Below are 23,376 nucleotides of genomic sequence, written 5' to 3' on the forward strand. Positions count from 1 at the left end.
TTAACGCCTTGAGGACCTCTGAGGATATAAATATATTCACTTCATCTGAGCCACCCGGTTATGTGTATACACATCCTAGAATGACCCATATGCTGTGTGCGCTCTCGTCGGTCTGAACAGAAGCAGCTCCCAATGGCCCCTGCTTGATGACTCCAACAGATTGCTCTTCACATTGCTGGAATACTTTGCTGCATCGATAAAATGTTGCAGCCTGTAACTGCAGGACACAAATCTGTTCTGTGACCTAAATACAACTTGAAACGCAGGAAAGCTTTATAGTGATTTTTTTTTCTTTTACAAAAGATCATGCTTATTAAACCTTAAATGACCCCAGTAACACTAATTAGCCCTATGTCCTAACACCCCCCTTATCTCCTTGGCTATTTTTTTTTTTTTTGCGATTTCTTGTTTCTTTATTATTCATAAACATTTTGCAAGTTTTTTTTTTTTTTTTTTTTTTTAAAGATCATACTTATTAAACCTTAAATGACCCCTAGTAACACTAATTATTAGTAACGCTATTTTTTTTTTTTTTTGCGATTTCTTGTTTCTTTATTATTCATAAACATTTTGTAAGTTTTTTTTTTTTTTTTTTTCAAAAGATCATGCTTAATAAACCTTAAATGACCCCTAGTAACACTAATTATTAGTAACGCTATTTATTTATTTATTTTTTTGCGATCTCTTGTTTCTTTATTATTCATAAACATTTTGTAAGATTTTTTTTTTTTTTTGTGCATTGTGTTGAAAAAATACACACACTTTTAAAAAATAATTTCATTTGTATCAGAATACCATCAAATAATTTTATGTTGTGATAAACAGGGTAAGTAGTATAGAAAAACATGTGCCTTGGGGTGGATTTACTAAAGGCAAATATACTGTGCACTTTGTAAAGTGCAGTTGCCCTCTGCAAGAGCAGTTGCGCCGTATCTCAGTAAATGAGCAGAAGCTCTGCTGACTTTTATCATCCAATCATGTGCAAGCAAAAACGCTGTTTTTTGTTTTTTCTTGAATGCGATTGGGTATTCTTTGCAAAGTGAAGCTTTACCTCATATACTAAGCTCTGGAGCAACTGCACTTGCTAAGTGCAACTGCATTTTGCAAAGTCCCCTAAGTGTCTGCAGTGACACTATTTACTTTAACCACTTGCCGACCAGCCGCCTCAGTTTTACTGCGGCAGAATGGCACGGCTGGGCGAAGCGGCGTTATGTTACATCGCTTCGCCTTGTAGCCACTACGCCCCACGAGCCGATGTGAGTGCCCGGCGGTCACGATCACCGACGGGCTCCCGCGATCGCCACTGAGACACGGAGAACCGGGATCTCTGTTGTGTAAACACACAGTTTTCGGTTCTCCGAGGGGAGAACTGACAGATCGTCTGTTCATACAGAGTATGAACAGCGATCTAGCTCTTCTCCCACACAGTCCCACCCCCCTTCAGTTAGAACACACACTAGGGAACACATTAACCCCTTGATCGCCCCCTAGTGTTAACCCCTTCACTGCCAGTGACATTTTTACAGTAATCAATGCATTTTAATAGCAATGATCGCTGTATTATTGCCAATGGTTCCAAAAATGTGTCAAAATTGTGCGATGTGTCCGTCATAATGTCGCAATCCCGATAAAAATCACAGATCGCCACCATAACTAGTAAAAAAATAAAATAATAATAATAAAAATGCCATTTGTAGACGCTATAACTTTTGCGCAAACCAATCAACAAACATTTACTGCGATTTTTTTTTTTACCAAAAATATGTAGAATACATATCGGCCTAAACTGAGGAAAAAAAATTTTTTTTATATATATTTTTGGGGGGATATTTATTATAGCAAAAAGTAAAAAATATTGCGTTTTTTTCAAAATGGTCGCTCTTTTTTTGTTTATAGCGTAAAAAATAAAAACCGCAGAGGTGATCAAATACCACCAAAAGAAAGCTCTATTTGTGGGGAAAAAAAAGGCGTCAATTTTGTTGGGGTACAACACCGCACGACCACGCAATTATCAGTTAAAGCGACGCAGTGCCGTATCTCAAAAAGTGCTCTGATCAGGAAGGGGGGGAAAATCTTCCGGGGCTGAAGCGGTTATGGCCTGGTTCACACCTATGCATTTTTTAGTGCATTTTCAGTTTTGCAGAAACACACTACAGTCCATTTACCAAAGTTCCCTATGGGTCCCCTTCACATCTGCATTTTATGGAAAGGGTCAGGGACTTTTTTCTGGTTCTACAGACTTCAATGGATCAAAATGTGTATTGAGAAATGCAAAATTTTGTTGTTTTTTTTTGTTTTGTTTTTTACTTCTATTGTTGTACTTGCATTTAAAATATATGCATCACTCCAATTATTAAAGCTGAAGTTTAGGTATGAATTTTATTGCATGGTTACATTGGCCCAGCTTGAACCTATGTAAGTATGTATATCCAGTGTTAATTTTAGTCTTAGGACTAAAATGGCATTTTAGTTTTAGTCCGATTTGAGTCTTTTGCAAATGTTTTAGTTTTAGTCGTATTTAGTCGACTAAACCTCCAGTACGCTTTAGTTGACTAAAATGTCCTACTTTTTAGTCGACTAGAATCTCCAGTACATTTCAGTAATTGCAATTTAGTTTTAGTCATAGTCTTTTGACTAAAATGTCATTTTACTTTTAGTCTCATTTTAGTCTTTCGACTAAAATGGCTTTTAGTTCTAGTCGTATTTTAGTCATCTTAATTGTTTTAGTTTTAGTTGTATTTTAGTCGACTAAAATGTTTTAGTCGTTTTAGTCGACTAAATTAACACTGTGTATATACCTGAGTGATCCCTGAAGAAGCTGCAAATCCCTATAGTTAGAACAGTCTTCTGAGTCCAGTGCTGAGCAACTGCCCTTCTGCAAAATAACCGCAGATGGTCGCTCACATGGCACTGCTGCTATTTAAAGAAAGCCTTGTATTATTTCAATGAATATAAGGCATTTTCTGATTGGACCAATTAGGGAAATAAATATAAGGCATTCTGTGAATTGTGATTATAGAAGGGCAGCTGCTCCACATTGCACCCCAAAAACTGATGCGATCAATGTAGTAGTCGCCTCTACAGCTTCCATGGAGATCTCTCAGGTAAGAAAAATGCATACTAACAGGGCTCCAAGCTGGACCAATGTTACTATGCAGTAAAATGTATACACAACTAAACTTCTCCCTTAAAGGGGTTGTAAAGTCTAAACGTTTTTTACCTTAATGCATTCCTTGTATTAAGGTAAAAAATGTTTAGGTGTCTGCATCGCCCCCCTCAGCACCCCTTTACTTACCTGAGACCTCTTTCGATCCAGCGCCGTGCACCTCTGCAGATCTCTTCTCCCCTCACTTTCGGGTCTCGCTGGCTTTGGCACCGGAAGCTATTGGCTCCCAGTGCTGTCAATCAAAGCCAGTGATTGCTGTCTGTGTCAATGGAGGCAGCAGAGAGACTCGGGTGTGAGCACACACACACACACACCAGTGCCCCCCCCCCCCCATGGGAAGTGGCTTTCCGTGGGGGCACTGGACAGAAAGAAGGGGCCAGGAGTGCCAACAGGGGACCCGTAAAGAGGAGGTTCACGCCCGCTCTGTGCGATTCCATTGCACAGAGTAGGTAAGTATAGACATGTTTGTTTTTTTTGTTTTTTTTTATTTATTGACCCTTTTCAACCCCTTGTTCACATCTGAGCGTAGTAGAAACGCATGCAAAAATGTCTGTTTCTTCACGCATTTCTGAAACATGGTAAAAAAAAGGGGGCCAACGCGCGTTTGGGTGCCATTCATTCTTAATATCACCTCAAACACACAAAAAAAAAAGGGGTGTTTTGTCTTGCCAAACCCTATGTCCCACCAAAAAGCGCAAAAAAAAAAGTGACGGTCCTGTGTCACTCAGGTGTGAATACAGATCAAGTAGTTGTAAAGTGCACTATATTACCAAAAGTATTGGGACACCTGCCTTTATACATACACATGAAATTTAACGGCTTCCCAGTCTTAGTCCATAGGGTTCAATATTGAGTTGGCCCACCCTTTGCAGATATAACAGCTTCAACTCTTCTGGGAAGGCTGTTCACAAGGTTTAGGAGTGTGTCTATGGGAATGTTTGATCATTCTTCCAGAAGCGCATTTGTGACCAGTGCACAAAGCAAGGTCCATAAAGACATGGATGAGTGAGTTTGGGGTGGAGGAACTTGACTGGCCTGCACAGTGTCCTGACCTCAACCCGATAGAACACTTTTGGGATGAATTAGAGCAGAGGCCTGAGGAAGGAGCATAGCTCCGCAAACGCGTTGCCTATTCGTGACTGATTCCGGAAGTGACCTCATCCCCCTGGTTGTCACCGTGCGCTCCAACAGCAGGAGATGTCGGTATCCATCAGCGCAGCTTGTCCACCGGAGACCACTGCCATCCAGCACCAGGATCAGATGCATCTCCCAGGATATCCGGCAGAGTCAGAGTCTTGCCTACATGCCTGTTTATAGTGTACTTCTGTGAGTACCACTTTTAAAGATTCCATTAAACCTTTTGCCTAATATTGCACTTATGCCCTGTACACACGGTCGGACATTGATCGGACATTCCGACAACAAAATCCTAGGATTTTTTCCCGACGGATGTTGGCTCAAACTTGTCTTGCATAAACATGGTCACACAAAGTTGTCGAAAAATCCGATCATTCTGAACGCGGTGACGTAAAACACATACGTTGGGACTATAAACGGGGCAGTAGCCAATAGCTTTCATCCCTTTATTTATTCTGAGCATGCGTGGCACTTTGTGCGTCGGATTTGTGTACACACGATCGGATTTTGTTGTCGGAAAATTTCATAGCAAGCTCTCAAACTTTGTGTGTCGGAAATTCCGACGGAAAAAGTCCGATGGAGCCCACACACGATCGGAATTTCCGATAACACAATCCAATCGCACTTTTTCCACTGGAAAATCCGACCGAGTGTATAGGGCATTAGAGTGGTGCCTTTGTTTCTTTTCTCCATGAATTAGAGCAGAGACTGAGCCAGGCCTTCTCGCCCAACATCAGTTGCCTGATCTCACAAATTTGCTTCTGGAAGAATGGTCAAACATTCCCATAGACACACTCCTAAACCTTGTGGACAGCCTTCCCAGAAGAGTTGAAGCTGTCTACAAAGGGTGGGCCAATTCAATATTGAACCCTACGGAATAAGACTGGGATGTCATTAAAGTTCATGTGCGTGTAAAGGAAGGCGTCCCAATATGTTTGGTAATATAGTGTATAATGGCAAATAAAAAAGGTCCACATCTGAATAGTCAAAATTGCTTTGACCCATAAGGGCTAATCAGTAATAATCTTATCACATCCCGTCCTTACATTTACAAAGGCCTCACTCACACGTCACGTAGTAGGAATGCACATACCCGCTCGCTTTGTTTTTTTCCCGCATTTTTGCCCGTCGTGCATCGGGCAGCCCATTCACTTGATGTATGTGTAATAAATGCGTCAAAGAAGCTCATGTGCCAAATTTTTACACTGAGCCGGGGGCGCACTTGGCGACACTTTTTCATGTGATTTTCACGCTTTTTGTCACGGGACAAACACAGAAAATCGCACTGCATTTGGGGTGCCATTAAGAAATAATGCCACTGAAAGCGCATTGTGCACTTGCCGCATTTCTGAAAACTCTGTCTGAATTTTCAGAGTGGCCAAATGTGAATGCAGCTGAAACTGTAAAATCTAGAACAGCCTATATAAACTGCTTATAAACATGTAATTTCAAATTATTTGCGCGATCAACCTTCCACATAAAGAAACTAAATACAGCTATAAAAAATGTGCATAAAACACAATCTCAATCAATAAATATTATATAATAAAAATATACATTTTTATATAATAATAGTAAGCAATTAAGCAATTAATACAACAAAAATTCCTGTGAATAAAGTCCAACCATAAACACATGTTCAAAAGCCCTCTGTGAAAAAGAAAAAAAGGGGGAAAAAAAACCATAGTTGCAACTTTTTTTTCCACTGTCAAATCCACTGCTGTGAATTGTTACAAGTACATCGTAACCTTCATTCTCCAAAGATAAAGAAAAAACCACCCTGAGAGTGTTCACCGTCCACTAGATGGATGCCAGAATAAGCCCGGATTCACACCTATGCGAATTAGATGCGGCTTACACCGCATCTAATTCGCAGGACATTTTAAAATACATTCATATGAATGCATCTGGTTCACATATGTGCGTTGCATTCGCACTGCGCATTGCACAAAAAACGTGTGCGTTTTTTGGGCATTGCGGTGCGAACTACAAGCCTATTATCTCCTATGGGAACGCATCTGATTCGCAGATGCATTGCGTTCTGAACAAGGATTTTCTCTTTCTCCTCACTACACCTCCCTCCCCCCCTCCCCCTCTCCCTCCCCCTCTCCCTGCTCTCTAATCCTGAGCAAAAACGCAATGAATCCGTTGAACAGGAGATTGTTATCTCCCCAGTGAAACCTGAGCTTCAATTCGCACCGCACATATGTGAAACCAGGCTAACTCACCAGAAATCCATGACCTTATGGTAAGGTATGGTATAGTCAAAGCTTGTCCTCCCATCAATGAATATATGACTCACCAAATGTGGTAAACATAGGAAGCTTATTTAAATATGAGACTCGCCTTTTAACGCACTGGCTGGCAAACACCAGACTATCTGATTGGAGGTTCCTATTTACCTGGAAAACTTTGGTTTCTCCTGGTTTATCAAGGTTCTCAAACACGGCTTCTTGTTTTTCAGGTCGGACCTCAATAAGGTTATGTCTAAAGTTTACAGTGATGTCCCGCTTTTTGATTATTTCCAGGAGGGCATCTGCATACTTCTTTACCCCAAAAATGGCTCCCAAAGATGTGTTGAAGAGGAAGTTGGCATCAGATCGTTTTCCATTCTATGGATGCAAATGAAGAAAAACCTATTACATATTTTCGGTAGGTTCAAGTAACATCTTATTTTAACAGCTGTACCATTAGGCAAAGAACTTCCCTTTCAGCCGTCCAACAGGCTATAGTGGCTGAAGACATTTATATACCTATTGTTGGGCTCCAGTACTTGGAACGGCATTAGTAGTGTATACAGTATGGTTATATGATTGTACTGTACACTTACACAGTACATAATAAGAAAGGCTCAATGCAATAAATACCTCCATAAGTTAAATAAATAAAAATAATTAAATACAAACAATCCAAAAAATGTGCTATAACAGGCTCAATAGTAGGAAATAAAGCATTAAAGCTGGAACATGTAAAAATCAGTATATGTGCACATATATATTTCTATAGGGATTATATCTATATATATATATATATATATATATATATATATATATATCTACTGTATACACATATGTTACAGTGTAAGGGTTAAGTGGCACCTAGGGTTCTCATCTATAGAGGTTTGAGGGTTATCGAGATGCATGTTTGGTATAGAGGAAACAGATTGTTTAGTGTCCTCTGCGATTAGCAGGGCCTGCATTGGGTCCTGGACCCCGGTGGCTTCATAGGGACTTGAGTCATGTCTGTGAATAGAGACAAGGGTCTAAGCCCAAAGACCAGAGGAGCACTGCAGCAAAGTAAAAGCCAAGAGGCTGAAGTATTTGCCTATGGCAGAGAGAGATGCTGAACATTTGCATTTGTGGATCTTTTGTGTTTTTGTGAATTATTTTTTTTTTTTTTATAAAGTGGGCAAAACAGCATAAAAATGTATATTTTGTGAGTGGACGACGTCCTTGGAAGTGCTGCACTTGAGCCAATTCCATAATATACACTGATCAGCCATAACAATATGACTACCCACCATAGCATGACTACCCACCTAATACTGTGTAGGTCCCCCTTTTGCCACCAAAACAGCCAGAACCTATTGGGGCATGGATGCCACTAGACCACTGAAGTTATGTTGTGGTATCTGACACTAAGCTGTCAGTAGACGTTCCATTAAGTTGCGAAGTGGACCTCCATGATTAGGACTTGTTTTTCCAGCATATCCCACAAATACTCCATTGGATTAAGATCTGAAGAATTTGGAGGCCAAGTCAAATACCTTGAAAAGACCTTCTTTCATTGCTCCATGGTCCACTTCTGATGCTCACGTGCCCATTGTAGACACTTTTGACTGTGGAAACGTTTCCGCTTGGACACCTTGACCTATCTGCAGCTACGTAGCCCCATACACAACAAACTGCAATGCATTGTGTGTCCTGACACCTTTCTATTAGAACTAACATTAACTTTTTCAGCAATTTAAGCTACAGTAGCTCCTCTATTGGATCAGACTACACGGGCTAGCCTTTTCTTACTATGTGCATCAATAAGCCTTGGCTACCCATGACCCTGTTGCTGGTTCACCTGTTTTCCTTCCTATGACCACTTTTCATAGCTTCTGACCACTGCAGACCGGGAACATTCTAAAAGAGCTGCAGTTTTGGAGATACTCCAACCCAGTCTTCTAGCCATTACAATTTGGCCCTTGTCAAAGTCACTCAAATTACACTAGGGCTGAAACAACTAATCGACATAGTCGAGTTGTCAACTAATTTCATAATCGATTAGTTGGTCAGCCGATTAGTTGGCCTGCATACAGGATGCATTATTGGTTTTCATATCAGAAAATACAGTGCAGCACACATACAGCGCAGTACACTGTCCATACATATCAGTAAGTGCCTGAGAACTTGTGAATGTGAGGAGCAATGCCTCATGGGACATGTAGTCCTGAGCAGGAGGAGGAAGTGAGTGATTCTAAAAGGCAGGAGTTTTTTTACCTTGTCGTAGGGGCACTCTATACTAGAATATATATATATATATATATATATATATATATATATATATATATATATATATTTATTATTACTTTCACTGTTTCACAGTATACATTAACCCCTTATATTAGTGATTATCTACTGTTTTTGTACTATAAAGGGCTAATTTTTGTTTAACCCCATCATGTCTGGTGGTAAAAGCATGCTTCTGCTGGATACACATATCGATTTTCAGACGAGCATATTCATATGAAAATTCTTTACATTAGACGAATGAATAAATATCTTTATGGACCTTTCTTTGTGCAATGGTCCAAATCATTTGGTGGAGGGGGGATTATGGTGTGGGGTTGTTTTTTTAGGGGTTGGGGTTGGCCCCTTAGTTCCAGTGAAAGGAATTCTTAAGGTGTCAGCATTCCAAGACATTTTGGACAATTTCATGCTCCCAACTTTGTGGGAACAGTTTGGGGATGGCCCCTTCCTGTTCCAACATGACTGCGCACCAGTACACAAAGCACGGTCCATAAAGATATGGATGAGCGAGTTTGGGGTGGAGGAACTTCACTGGTCTGCAAAGAGTCCTGACCTCAACCCGATAGAACACCTTTGGGATTAATTAGAGCGGAGACTGTGAGCCAGGCCTTCTTGTCCACATCAGTGCCTGACCTCACAAATGCCCTTCTGGAAGAATGGTCAAACATTCCCATAGACACACTCCTAAACCTTGTGGACAGCCTTCCCAGAAGAGTTGAAGCTGTTATAGCTGCAAAGGGTGGGCCAACTCAATATTGAACCCTATGGACTAAGACTGGGATGCCATGTGTGTGTAAAGACAGGCGTCACAATACTTTTAGTAAATCTCCCCCTATATTACCAAAACTAGTGCACTCAGAAACTGGTGCAGTTGCGCATGGTAGCCAATCAGCTTCCAACTTCAGCTTTTTCAAATAAGCTTTGATAATAAAACCTGGAAGCTGATTGGTTTCTATGCAGAGCTGCACCAGATTTTGCACTCTCCAGTTTTAGTATAATAACCCCATAGTGTATATCTCTTCTGTCTGTTATTCTCAGAGTGGAGTAGGTATTTTGTTCCCCAACCATTTAGCTGGTTATTTATTTTACCACTGCGTAGAGATATTCAAGAATACATTGTCTTTTTTTAAACTTTACATATTAACTAAATTATACGAGGCACTTTGAGGTTTTTATCTGATTCATCGATTAATCGAAACAATAATTGGCCAACTAATCGATTATGAAATGATTGTTAGTTGCAGCTCCTGCCGTTTTTCAGGCACAACAATGTTACTTTCTGCCAAATATAGCCCACCCACTTCAAGGTGCCATTGTAATGAGATAATCAATGTTTGCACTTTACCTGTCAGTGGTCCTAATGATTATATATATATATATATATATATATATATATATATATATATATATATATATATATATATATATACACACACACATACACATACCTACATATATATATATATACACACACATACATATACACACACACACATACTGAACAAAATGATAAACATAACACTTTTGTGTTTGCCCCTATTTATCATGAGCTGAACGCAAAGATCTATGACTTTTTCTATGTACACAAAAAGCCTATTTCTCTCAAATGTTGTTCACAAATCTGTCTAAGCCTAGGTTCACATGGGAGCGATTTGTCATGCGATTTGAGAGATCAAATCGCATAACAAGTCCAAACCTATGGGAGGCAATGACACCATTCCAATCGGTGCGGCGCCAATTTTGCGGCGCCGCACCGATTTGCAGAAGTAGTTCCTGCACTATTTTTGCCACTTTCAGGTGCGACTTCAATAGACATCTGTGCATGAAGCCACTACAGATGTCTATCAAGTAGCACCTGAAATCACGCTGACCTTGCTACTTTGAAATCTTGCTACTTCAAGTGAAGTCGGCGCGATTTCAAAGTAGGATCAATGTGAACCAGGGCTAAATCTGCTAAATCTGCTCATGATAAATAGGAGCAAACACAAAAGTGTTGCGTTTATAATTTTGCTGAGTGTGTATATATATATATATATATATATATATATATATATATACACACACTGGGGTTGATTTACTAAAACTGTAGAGTTCAAAAACTGGGGCAGCTGTGCATAGTAGCCAATCAACTTCTAACTTCAGCTTGTTCAATTAAGCTTTGATCAAAAAAAAACCTGGAAGATGATTTATTTCTATGCAGAGCTGCACCAGATAAATGAGAGAAGAGGATAAGGGCCCTTTCACACATAATGTCCATTTTTGACGGACTCCATTTGCTCAGCGGGGATCGCTCCGGTGATCCCCGCTGAGCTGGCAGCTGACAGGTCTGTCTATGCTCACTGTGGAGAGACGGACCTGTCAGATCTCTGCTCTCCTCTATGGGGAGATTGGATGAAAACAGATCCACCTGCCCGTTTTCATCCGATCCGATAGACGGATGGAAAATAGGGTTTCCATCCATCTGAATTTAGCGGATCGGAGGTCAGAGGACATGTCACCGCTGACATCCGTTGCTCCATAGAACTGTATTCAGATCCACCTAAAAAACTGACAAGCGGACCTCAACGGTCCGCATGTGTGAAAGGGTCCTTAACAAAGGAACTAAGCTCTGCCCAAAAAAATGCAAAGGACTAGTCACCAGTGTTGTCTGTGGTCTTCCTGCAGCTGATCCTATTACTGACTTACATGACTTGTTCTGTACTGTGGCTCGTGTGGATGCGATCATCCTTGTAGGAGCAGGGCTTTCCTTCCACATGTCAGAGCCTCCAATGAGAACAGTACAGTAGTGGCATCACCAAATCTCACTCTAATTCTCCTGAGATTGGGAGTCAGATCCAGCAATGCCTTAGATCTCACACGGCAGATATAAATCTATAAGACTGTAGTGACAGGAGTTTCCTGGGCACACGGACATACCAGGAACTGCACTCATGTTTTTCAGGAGGACCAGAGGTAGGCTTTTCAGAGTCCTGCTTAGGCACATTTAACATGTCTAAAATTTTCAACATAAGCACATTTCCATATCCGCAACATAGAAAATCTTCACTTTTTTTTTGTTTAGAAATAGAGAAATACAAGAAAGGGGGCAGTAAAAAAAAATGGAAATCAGAAGGTAAAAACAACGAAAAAGGGGAATCTAATAATATATTGAATCATGTCTAGGCTGAATGATGAAAAGTTATTATTAAACTACAATACATGAGTAAACAATATATAAATATATTTAAAATGGTAGCAAAAAGTACATATGACAAAAGCTACCATAAATTAATATTTTGTAATTGCATTAAAATTACATGTAGTTGTTTACATCTACAAGGATAAAGTACAAAGTATCCATGTCATGTGAAAAGCCTCTGCTGATAATTCTGACTTGAACCATTTCTTTTATGAGTGCAAAGATTTCATTTTATCAATAAATAATCACCAACTACGCTTTTCTGGTGCACTTGTACAGTGGCAAAAATTATTATTTGATCCCCTGCAGATTTTGGAAGTTTGCCTGCTTACGAAGAAATGAAAGGTCTATAATTTTTTATCATAGGTGTATTTTAAATGATAGAGACAGAATATCAACAAAAAATCCAGAAAAAACACGATACAAATGTTATAAATTGAGCTGCAGTTCAGTGAGTAAAATAAGTATTTGATCCCCTACCAACCAACAATAATTCTGGCTCCCACAGACTGGCTACAGAATGTGCTCATGTGGTACACAGATTAGTCCTGTCAATTTAAGAAGGTGCTCCTAATGACAACTCGTTATGTGGATAAAAGACATCTGTCCACAGAATCTCTTTCTTCCATTCAAACCTCACCATCATGGGCAAAACCAAAGAGCTGTCCATGGACATCAGGGACAAGATTGTAGACCTGCACAAGACTGAAATGGGCTACAACACCATCAGCAAGAAACTGGGTGAGAAGGAGACAACTGCTGGATCGATTATTCGCAAATGGAAGAAATACAAAATAAACCATCAATCGCCCTCGTTCTTGAGCTCCATGCAAGATTTCATCTCATGGGGTAAGGGTGATCATGAGAAAAGTGAGGGATCAGCCCAGAACTACATGGGAGGAGCTTGTGAATGATCTCAAGGCAGTTGGGACCACAGTCACCAAACAAACCATTGGTAACACAATATGCCACCATGGATTGAAATCCTGCAGTGCCTGCAAAGTCCCCCTCTTAAAAAAGGCACATGTACCGACCCGTCAAGTTTGCCAATGAACAGCTAAATGATTCAGTGAAAGAGGTGGAAACATTATGCTTTAGGGTTGTTTCTCTGCTAAAGGAACAGGCTGACTTTGCCGCATTGAGGGGCCAATGAACGGGACATGTATTGTAAAATCTTGGATGAGAACCTTCTTCCCTCAGCCAGAATACTGAAGATGGGTCATTGATGGGACTTCCAGCATGACAATGACCCAAAACATACCGCCAAGGCAACAAAAGAGTGGTTCGAGAAAGAGCACATTAAGGTCATGGAGTGGCCTAGCCAGTCTCGAGACCTTAATCCTATAGAAAATTTATGGAGGGAGCTGAAACTTTGAGTTGCCAAGCAACCTTACAGATTTCAAGAAGATCTGCAAAGAAGAGTGGACCAAAATCCCTCCTGAGATGCGTACAAACCATGGTGGTCATGAACTACAAGAAACGTCTTACCTCTGTGCTTGTCAACAAGGGTTTTTCCACCAAGTACTAAATCATGTTTTGCTTGGGGATCAAATACTTATTTTACTCACTGAACTGCAACTCAATTTATAACATTTGTATTATGGGGTTTTTTTTCTGCATTTTTGGTTGATATTCAGTCTCTATCATTTAAAATACACACCTATGATAAAAATTATAGACCCTTTATTTCTTTGAAAGTGGGCAAACTTACAAAATCTGCAGGGGATCAAATAATTATTTTACCCGCTGTAGGTTTGATGTAGAACAGAAAACAATTAGGTAAAAAAGTTAAATGTGTACAACATACTTTCCTAAGATACTCTTCCGATAAATACATGATTTTCTGTGGAGCGCCTGCACATTTCACTGGAGTGTTGGGGAAGGTGAAAATTGCATTTCCCTTTTTAAAGTCCTGCAGAGCCCTCCAGGTCTTGTCCACGGTTTTTACAGAGTAGTTGGAGCCAATTTTCGGGTAATTAAATGCTTCAGGCAGTCCTTTAACCTATCATGCAAACACAGGTAAGGTCAACACAATGAGGGTTATAAGGTTATAAAAACACAATACACATGATAATAATTCAACCCGTTCAACAAGTTTAGCAATATTACGACCAACACAATACATATACAGTAACTAAGTGGTGTAATTATTAATAAAAAGTTGTATACAAAGGTTAAGTACAGCGCTACGCTGAAAGTAAACTAAAACAGCAGCCAACACACCCGTAGACTCAGGATCAAAATAACAATAGAAAATTCAAAAGTGTGGCACTATAAGCTCCATAATTATGTGATGAATAAATATATCAAAAATGATGAGAAAATCCTAAAAATTAAGTGACTTCAAAGCAAACATTTCAGTGTGAACCAAAAAGTGCCACGTGAACAAATGTAGCAGTAACTAGTGAACAAAGTAATAACACTTATATACATTCACCTATTCAATTATTAAGTGGAAAAAAACTCAAACTTTGGTATTAAATAAAAAAGTCCATATCACAATAAGTAAGATAATAATAAAAAAAAAGAAAAAGTCTGTGATAACAGTGCATAGGCGATGATAAACAAGTGTCTCCTGATCATGCAGAGGGATTGTTTAGACCCGGCAACCTGGCAGATAAATGGACCGTAGGGAGGCCAGAAGTGCACGGAAGGTTGAAATCAGTGCCAGGACCATCACCAGAAATCATGGAGGCTCACCAGAAATAGTGGCCTGAAATAGCATATGCCATACAGGTTAAAAGGGCTTGGTGACCAACAGGTCTGAGTGTTTTATCTGGTCAGATGTCATCACCACACAGAAAGGGGGAAGTAGTCAGCACGGGGTTTGTGGAAGGTAAAAGGCTGAGATCTTCAGTCTCTCCCCGGGGATGACTGAAGATCTCAGCCTTTTACCTTCCACAAACCCCTGTGTGTTGTCAGCCCACAACAGGAATTACCAGCCGAGTTCATTACTGGCAGGATCAACAGGAAGCCGTGCTGATTACTTCCCCCTTTCTGTGTGGTGATGACATCTGACCAGATAAAACACTCAGACCTGTTGGTCACCAAGCCCTTTTAACCTGTATGGCATATGCTATTTCAGGCCACTATTTCTGGTGAGCCTCCATGATTTCTGGTGATGGTCCTGGCACTGATTTCAACCTTCCGTGCACTTCTGGTCTCCCTACGGTCCATTTATCTGCCAGGTTGCCGGGTCTAAACAATCCCTCTGCATGATCAGGAGACACTTGTTTATCATCGCCTATGCACTGTTATCACAGACTTTTTTTTTTTTTGTTTTTTGTTTTTTATTATTATCTTACTTATTGTGATATGGACTTTTTTATTTAATACCAAAGTTTGATGTTTTTTCCACTTATTAATTGAATTGGTGAATGTATATAAGTGTTATTACTTTGTTCACTAGTTACTGCTACATTTGTTCACGTGGCACTTTTTGGTTCACACTGAAATGTTTGCTTTGAAGTCACTTAATTTTTAGGATTTTCTCATCATTTTTGATATATTTATTCATCACATAATTATGGAGCTTATAGCGCCACACTTTTGAATTTTCTATTATTAATAAAAAGTTGCAAATCTGTTTATCCATTGAAACTGCATGGCAAGTTGTTCTGTGCAAATGGGGCAAAACTGAATGTTTTCTGGTTATATTCATGCAACTTGAATGTGTGAATGTGTAAAATACGGTATTACAGCCACTAGATGGCGCTGAGGAGCACACATCTTTACTATGATAGTCAGCACCATCTAGTGGCCATAAGGTAGTATTTTCCACATTCACACATTCAAACACTCAGTTAATGCACTAATAACCCCATAAACCTTCCCCAAACGTGCTCAGTAATGCCATGTACACACGGTCAGACTTTTCAGCTACAAAAGTCCGACAGCCCGTCCGAAAGACTTTCAACGGACTTTTGGCGGACTTTCAACGGACTTTCTAACGACCGGACTTGCCTACACACAATCACACCAAAGTCCGACGGATTCGTACGTGATGACGTACACCGGATTAAAATAAGGAAGTTCATAGCCAGTAGCCAATAGCTGCCCTAGCGTCGGTTTTTGTCCGTCGGACTAGCATACAGACAAACGGATTTCTGGGTCCGACGGAGTTACAACGTAAAGATTTGAAGCATGTTCCAAATCTAAAGTCCGTCAGATTTGCGATTGGAAAAGTCCACTGAAGGTCCGGTGAAGCCCACACACGATCAGATTGTTTGCCGGATTTGGTCCGTCGGCGTCCGTCATACAAGTCCGGTCGAAAAGTCCGACCGTGTGTACGCGGCATAATACTACAAAGTCTGCCATGCAAAAAGATGCCTAGAGAATACTGCCACCTAGTGGACTCATTTATTAAGGTACTTTGGTTTCAGGTTCAAGAGAATTATTTTATGTAGGACTGTTCCAGCAACTGCTGTAGTAATGTTTTCACTTTATAATGCTATGATACTGAGGACAAAAAACTTAGACGTACCCTTAGGTTTAGAAATCAAAGTTGCCATGGTTTTGCCATTGTTAGGGCTCATGTTGACGGCATTGCTTTCCTGAAGCTGTTGTGCATTTGGAACCTACTTTAAAAGGAAGTTAGCAAAATCCCATTGGCTTTAATTAAGCAGTACACATGGCAATTCAGAGGTTGCACTTCAGAGGTTGCTTTGCGCTGAGCTGTGTATTTTTAGATGCAGAATGGCCTAATAATTTGAACTGCAAGCAAAAGCAGGTCAACTCTTTCTTTGTTAAAACTCTGCATCTGCAGTCGAATAGTCAAATTGCAAAGAACACCCATCAACATGAGCCCTGCCAAATCAGCCTTTGTATTGCCATTTTATTATGAACCTTTGGTTAGCCCACGAAGGGCAAAGCAACAGGTGCATTTAAATGCCTACCCACTTCCCCTTGCCAAATACGCTACAGCTGCCTAAAGCGATGTGAAATACCTGGAACTTGGGGTTAAGGCAAGAATTTTTTTTTTTTTGGCCTTGTGGTTCCCAGGTTGCAGTCTTGTGTGGCTGAGCACTCAGTGGCCAGATCCAATTATTGTCAGGTGGGGGTGGATAGAGAGCCCTGAGCAAGCTCTAATCAGCGCTCTAACTTAGAGCTTCCCCAGGTTCTCTTCTCTTTGCTTATTTGCACAAGGAGTGTGAATATAAACAGCTAGGGATGGGCGAGGCATTTACATGAACCAGTTCTTATGCCCTGCATGAACAAATTAGAGTTTGATGTTAACCCTTTATTGCCCAGAGTTAATTAATGCCTAAATGCCCAAGGTATATTTAGCAGCATCAGTATACACCCTTGACAATAACTCTAATGACCAATTTACATTCTGTTATTTTTTTTAAGAAAAATTTGTCTTTTATTTAGTGCACCTGCTGTTTTTATTACTAGCTAACAAAATGCATACATTGTTTAATTTATTTCTATTTTTTTTTCTTTATTTTATGTTATTCATTTTTATTGTAATCTTATAATTATAACATTTATAAATATAAATGCTAAATACAAGGCACTGCAGAAAACATTGTAGCCTAAAGGTGGCAGTGTTATTTTACAGGCTGAAGATTTGCATTTTTTTGCACTGAAAGCTCCAGCAAGAATGTGGACAGTATGTCATAGCCGACATAGTGATTAGATGACTGGAAATCCCACTCAGGGGCTCCTGATTGCCAGTGGTGGCCTGAATGCAGCCGATTAAAGGTCACTACTGTTGGCTGGTCGCTCTCAAAAGGGAAGGACATTTATAAACATAACCTCACCATGTCTGATAGACATTTATATACAGATGGTGGGCAGGAAGGGGTAAAATCACTCATGTGCCTAGACCAAAAGTCTCCACACTGTGGCCCTTGGGCCACATCTGGCCCTTTGCTTGCCTTTATCCGGCCCTTGGGGTACTATTCCTGCCACGGACACCAAAGATGGGGAATTAATTCTCCCACTAACACCATTTATAGGGCACTATTCTTCTCACTGACACCAGTTATGTCGTTTTATTTTTTACTCCCACTGATTACCAAGCCTATGGCTCCCACCAAAGCCAGGACATTTTCTACTCCCAATGGCCACAGTCCATCCCCCCCCCCCCTGAAGTTTAAAGGGCAGGGAACTGGCCCTCTGTTTCAAAAGTTTGGAGACCCCTGGCCTAGACTATTGCAAACTGTATGTATATGTATTTACATATCCTGAACAAGCAGCAAAAGCACTTTCAGACCTGTCCAATGTGTTATTGTTCACATATTATAGTCCAGTGTGTTTTAGGCAGCTCTTTCATTTGGATAGGCTTCCAACTCACAAAAACAGCCCTGAAAACAAGACTGCCCATTTTTCACTGATACGACTCATAATCAGTGACTTACTCTGCATTGTAGTGTACTACAGGGAAATGCATTGGAGGTGCACTCCTTAATGCAGATGTGTTAATGCACACATTGCATAGGTGTGAAACTGGCCTAATACAAACTCTACCATATAATCATAGTGCACCAGTGTTAGGGTCTACTGTATACCGCTCCCATCAGCTGCTGTATTGTAATACCCAAACTTGGTGTCTAAAGTCAATTGCATCATTTATACAGTGCAAAATTAGTGTCAGTGCATTAAAAAAGTGTTTGTGCGTAAACTGCATTCAATGTAAATATACAAAGGTAAAAAGTGCCCTGTGCTGTGCAAATCCCCTTCAGCAATGTCATTTGTTGCCTCCTGAGGACTGGATGGTACCCTAAATAAGGCTACTACTGGGTTAGGAGTGAGGTGGTCCAGGAGGTTTCTGCCCCCTGGGGGGGGGGGGCCATAAGTGCTTGATGACCTATCATATTCTGGGTGGTCATGGGAATAAGAGGAGTTGTCTGGTGTGGAAGGTGGAGGCACATGGATAGTGGGCAACAACTGACATTGCTGAAGGAGATTTGCAGAGCACAGATCATTTTTTACCTTGTATATCTGGACTTGCACATTGGATGTATTTTATGCACAGGCACTGTTTTGATGCAAGGCCCCTTATATATAGGGCACTGCACCAGCGATCAGCAGATAGTGGATGCAAAGTGAGGCTCCTGCAGACACTGCCTTCAGCTTTTTGCCCATACCCATGTACAGACTTTTTGTTTGAAAGCTATAGGAAGTGTCAATGAACTACAGGCTGTCTGCCACCACGGGACTTGTAGTACATTCATTCACAGATCTCTGTAAATTAATGACAAGGCTGTGTGGGTGGAGTCCTGCCATGCTGCTTTTAAACTGAGACAGTCAGTGCAGAGAGAAGAACCCCCGCCCGCTGTCACAGGGTGAGGGAAATGGGGGGTGAGCGAGGGTGCTGCATTAGTAACATGTTACACCCTACATACAAAGAAACTTAGCCTTTAAAGAAATTGGACACTTTGAAAATCCCTAATGATAAAAGGGCATAGACAGCAGATGTATTAGGGGGAATCAGACTCTAAATTAAAATATCTTGCCATTATAATGCCCCGTACACACAGTCGGATTTTCCAACGGAAAATGTTCGATGGGAGCTTGTTGACGGAAATTCCGACCGTGTGTAGGCTCCATCAGAAATTTTACATCGGAATTTCCGTCACACAAAATTTGAGATCTGGATCTTAAATTTTCCAACAACAAAATCCGTAGTCGTAAATTCCGATCGTGTGTACACAATTCCGACGCACAAAGTTCCACGCATGCTCGGAATCAAGCAGAAGAGCCACACTGGCTATTGAACTTCCTTTTTCTCGGCTCGTCGTACGTGTTGTGCGTCACCGCGTTCTTGACGTTCGGAATTTCCGGCAAGATTTGTGTGACCGTGTGTATGCAAGACAAGTTTGAGCCAATATCCGTCGGAAAAAATCCGATGGATTTTGTTGTCGGAATGTCCAATCGTGTGTATGCGGCATAATAGTTATTCTATTGTGCAAAGGACTTCTTCTTTGTATTACAAAGCCAGCTAACTGATATGAAAATGCGTCATGTAGATGATGTGATACGGAAACCTGCCAGCAAAAGTCTGATTACAATGTACTCATTATTCTCTCTAACGATTCACTAGCAGGAAACTGTACCCAATTTTTTTCTCATTAAAGCCATATCATCAGGCAGAGAAACTAACAAGGTAAAAAAAAAAAACTGCATTGGTTCTAAAGATCTGCCTATCCTAATAATAGCTACTAAATCCATTGTGACTTTATCCCCTTCTACTGAAACCACTAACATTATCATCTTCTATAGAAACCTTGGTGATATTATCCTATCCTCTTCTACTAAAACTATCGTGACTTTATTCCCTTCTGCTGAAAACACGAACGTTCTCCTCTTCTACAGAAACATTGGTGACTTTATACTCTTGTACTAAAACTATGATGATTTGTCCCCTTCTCAAACCACTGTGACGTCATCCCTTTTTCTAAAAAAATCATAAGGACTCTATCTTCTTCTACTGAAACCATAGTGACTATCCCCTTCTCCTGAAACCATGGTGAGTTTACCCTCATACAGAAACCACATTGTCTCTTTGTACTGAAACCAGTGTGACATTATCCCCTTCTTTGTTGACTATCCCCTTTTACTGAAATAATGTGGACTTTATCCCCTTCTACTGAAACCATTGTGACTTTATCCCCTTCTATTGAAATAACGATGACTTTATTAATGCCTTTATCCCCTTTTTGACATGATAACATCACGCAGTTGCTGCAGATTTGTAGGCTGCCCATCCATGAATCACCCGTTCCACCACATCCCAAAGGTGCTCTATTGGATGAGATCTGGTGACTGTGGAGGCCATTGGAGTACAGAGACCTCATTGTCCAGTGGTGAGATGATTGGAGCTTTGTGACATGGTGCATTATCCTGCTGGAAGGAGCCATCAGAAGATGGGTACACTGTAGTCATATAGGGATGGACATGGTCAGCAACAATACTCAGGTAGCCCGGGGTGTTTAAACGATGCTCAATTGGTACTAATGCCCCGTACACACGATTGGAAATTCCGCCAGCAAAAGTCCGATGTGAGATTTTGGTTGGAAATTCCAACCATGTGTATGCTCCATCTGACTTTTGCTGGCGGAATTTCCAAACGTGTGTACGGGGCATTAGTACCAATTGAGCATTGTTTGAGCAGGTTCTCTATTTTTCCGATGGAAAAAGTTCCGATCGGAAATTCTGATCGTCTGTAGCAATTCCAACGCGCAAAATTCCTATGCATGCTCGGAAACAATTCGACGCATGCTCAGAAGCATTGAACTTCATTTTCTCGGCTTGTCGTAGTGTTGCACGTCACCGCGTTTTTGACGGTCGAAAGTTCAGAGAACTTTTGTGTGACCGTGTGTATGCAAGGTGAGCTTGAGCGGAATCCCGTCGGAAAAACCATCCAAGGTTTTTCTGGCGAAAATTCTGATCGTGTGTACGGGGCATAAGGGGCCCAAAGTGTGCCAAGAATATGTCCTCCACATCATTACACCACCACCAGCCTGAACCATTGATACAAGGCAGGATGGATCCATGCTTTCATGTTGTTTATGCCAAATTCTGACCCCATCATCTGAATGTTGCAGCTGAAATCAAGACTCCTCATACCAGGCAACGTTTTTCAAACCTTCTATTGTCCAATTTTGGTGAGCCTGTGTGAATTGTAGCCTCAGTTTTCCTGTTCTTAGTGGACAGGAGTGGCACCCGCTGTGGTCTTCCGCTGCTGTAGCCCATCTGCTTCAAGGTTCGATGTATTGTGCGTTCAGAGATGGTATTCTGCATACCTTGGTTGTAACGAGTGGTTATTTAAGTTACTGTTGCCTTTCTATCATCTCAAACCGTTTTCTATCAGTCTGCCCAATCTCCTCTGACAACAAGGCATTTTCTTCCACACTACTTGCGCTCACTGGATATTTTCTCTTTTTCGGACCATTTTCTGTAAACCCGAGAGATGGTTGTGTCTGAAAATCCCAGTAGATCAGCAGTTTTTGAAATACTCAGACCAGCCCGTCTGGCACTAACAACCATGCCATGATCAAAGTCACTTATTCTCCCTTTCTTCCCCATTCTGATGCTCGGTTTGAACTTCAGCAAGTTGTCTTCACCACATCTAGATGCCTAAATGCATTGAGTTGCTGCCAAGTGATTGGCTGATTAGGAATTTGTGTTACCAAGCAATTGAACAGATGTACCTAATAAAGTGGCTGCTGAGTGTATATATACTGTATAACACACACACACGTATTATATCTATTGATATCAGCGCCTACACTTAGCTTTCTTTCCCATAACACACTCATCTCCATAGGTGTAATGCAAGCTTATTTACATAGAATTGTTACTCAGGCCGTACCTTTTCAAATTGCAGTTTGATGCCCAGCGCGATAATTAAATATTTGTAACTAATCTGCAAAGAAAAAGACAAAATGGTTACTGATGTAAATAATGATCATGTTGCATGAAAGAAAACCTAGCACAAATCACGCATTGGACGATCATATGGCCACACCTGTGGGACTCACTCATCCGTTCGCTTATTAACTCCTTTAGGTCAGTAGGGACTAGTGCTGTAAATGTGGCATGACACTCGAGGACCGTAGGAGGAGCACCTGATTATGCAGCAATGTAATTGGCTGCAGTGTACCGACATCATCAGGAGCCCTTCCCACTGGTCAATAGTTGACCATAAGTGGTCACGATTCTGGGGGTGCCAAAATGAGTGCACCCCAGAACAAGACAGCGACACGTATATGCGGCGGCTGGGTGTTAAGGCTCACCCACCCTGCCACTGCATATACTGTTGTCGTAAAGTGAACCTGTTTTTTTGTGTGCAACGATTTCCTCAGGATGAGGTACTGGACCATTGCTGTCCAATAATTTAGGGCTCTCTCATGAGATCCCTCTCCCAACTATTTCTGGTGGAGCCTGAGGGCTAAATAGAGGTCTGGGGCAAAACAAAGGTAGGCAATATGTGCTGCAGGTGAAGCCACCATTAAAGTGAACTTGTTGATTTGACCTGCATAGGAAAAACACACATTCCATTTAAGCATATGATGATTAGCGCATTTGATTTTTTTTTTTTTTTTTACACCTAGCACTAGAACAAATGACAACTGTGACCATCGTACACTACTTCAGAAACATATTATGGACTCCCTGTACATCCTCTGTTGGTCACCTGACTCGCCTCCTCAAGAGGGTAACCATTTCGCTTTCATTTTTTAATCAGTCTATTTATTATATTGTATTTGTAAATCAGCAACTTTTTTTTTACATTTTCAGGCCTAGGTCGACAGGCTTCTGTAGAAATGCAGTAGTCCTATAGTTGCCGACCGCAATGCTTATATATATACGTTGCGGTTTGCAAGTGGTTTACTGGGATTATGGCCGGTGTTTCTTGGGCTTTCCAT

At 40.8% G+C, this 23,376-nt stretch overlaps 1 protein-coding gene across 1 annotated transcript in view; it reads right to left on the reverse strand.

Moving 5' to 3' along the window:
* The window catches only part of SQOR (sulfide quinone oxidoreductase), a 56,475-nt gene that overhangs the window by 26,835 nt on the left and 6,264 nt on the right, over positions 1–23,376 (reverse strand). The window contains exons 3-5 of the mRNA XM_073618628.1: positions 22,320–22,373; positions 13,806–14,000; positions 6,706–6,915 (exon numbers count right to left, since the gene is read on the reverse strand). Coding sequence (XP_073474729.1) covers positions 6,706–6,915; positions 13,806–14,000; positions 22,320–22,373 — 459 coding nt within the window. The remainder of the gene's footprint in view (positions 1–6,705; positions 6,916–13,805; positions 14,001–22,319; positions 22,374–23,376) is intronic.

This window comes from Aquarana catesbeiana, linkage group LG03 (genome assembly GCF_042186555.1).
Source record: "Aquarana catesbeiana isolate 2022-GZ linkage group LG03, ASM4218655v1, whole genome shotgun sequence".
NCBI lineage: Eukaryota > Metazoa > Chordata > Amphibia > Anura > Ranidae > Aquarana > Aquarana catesbeiana.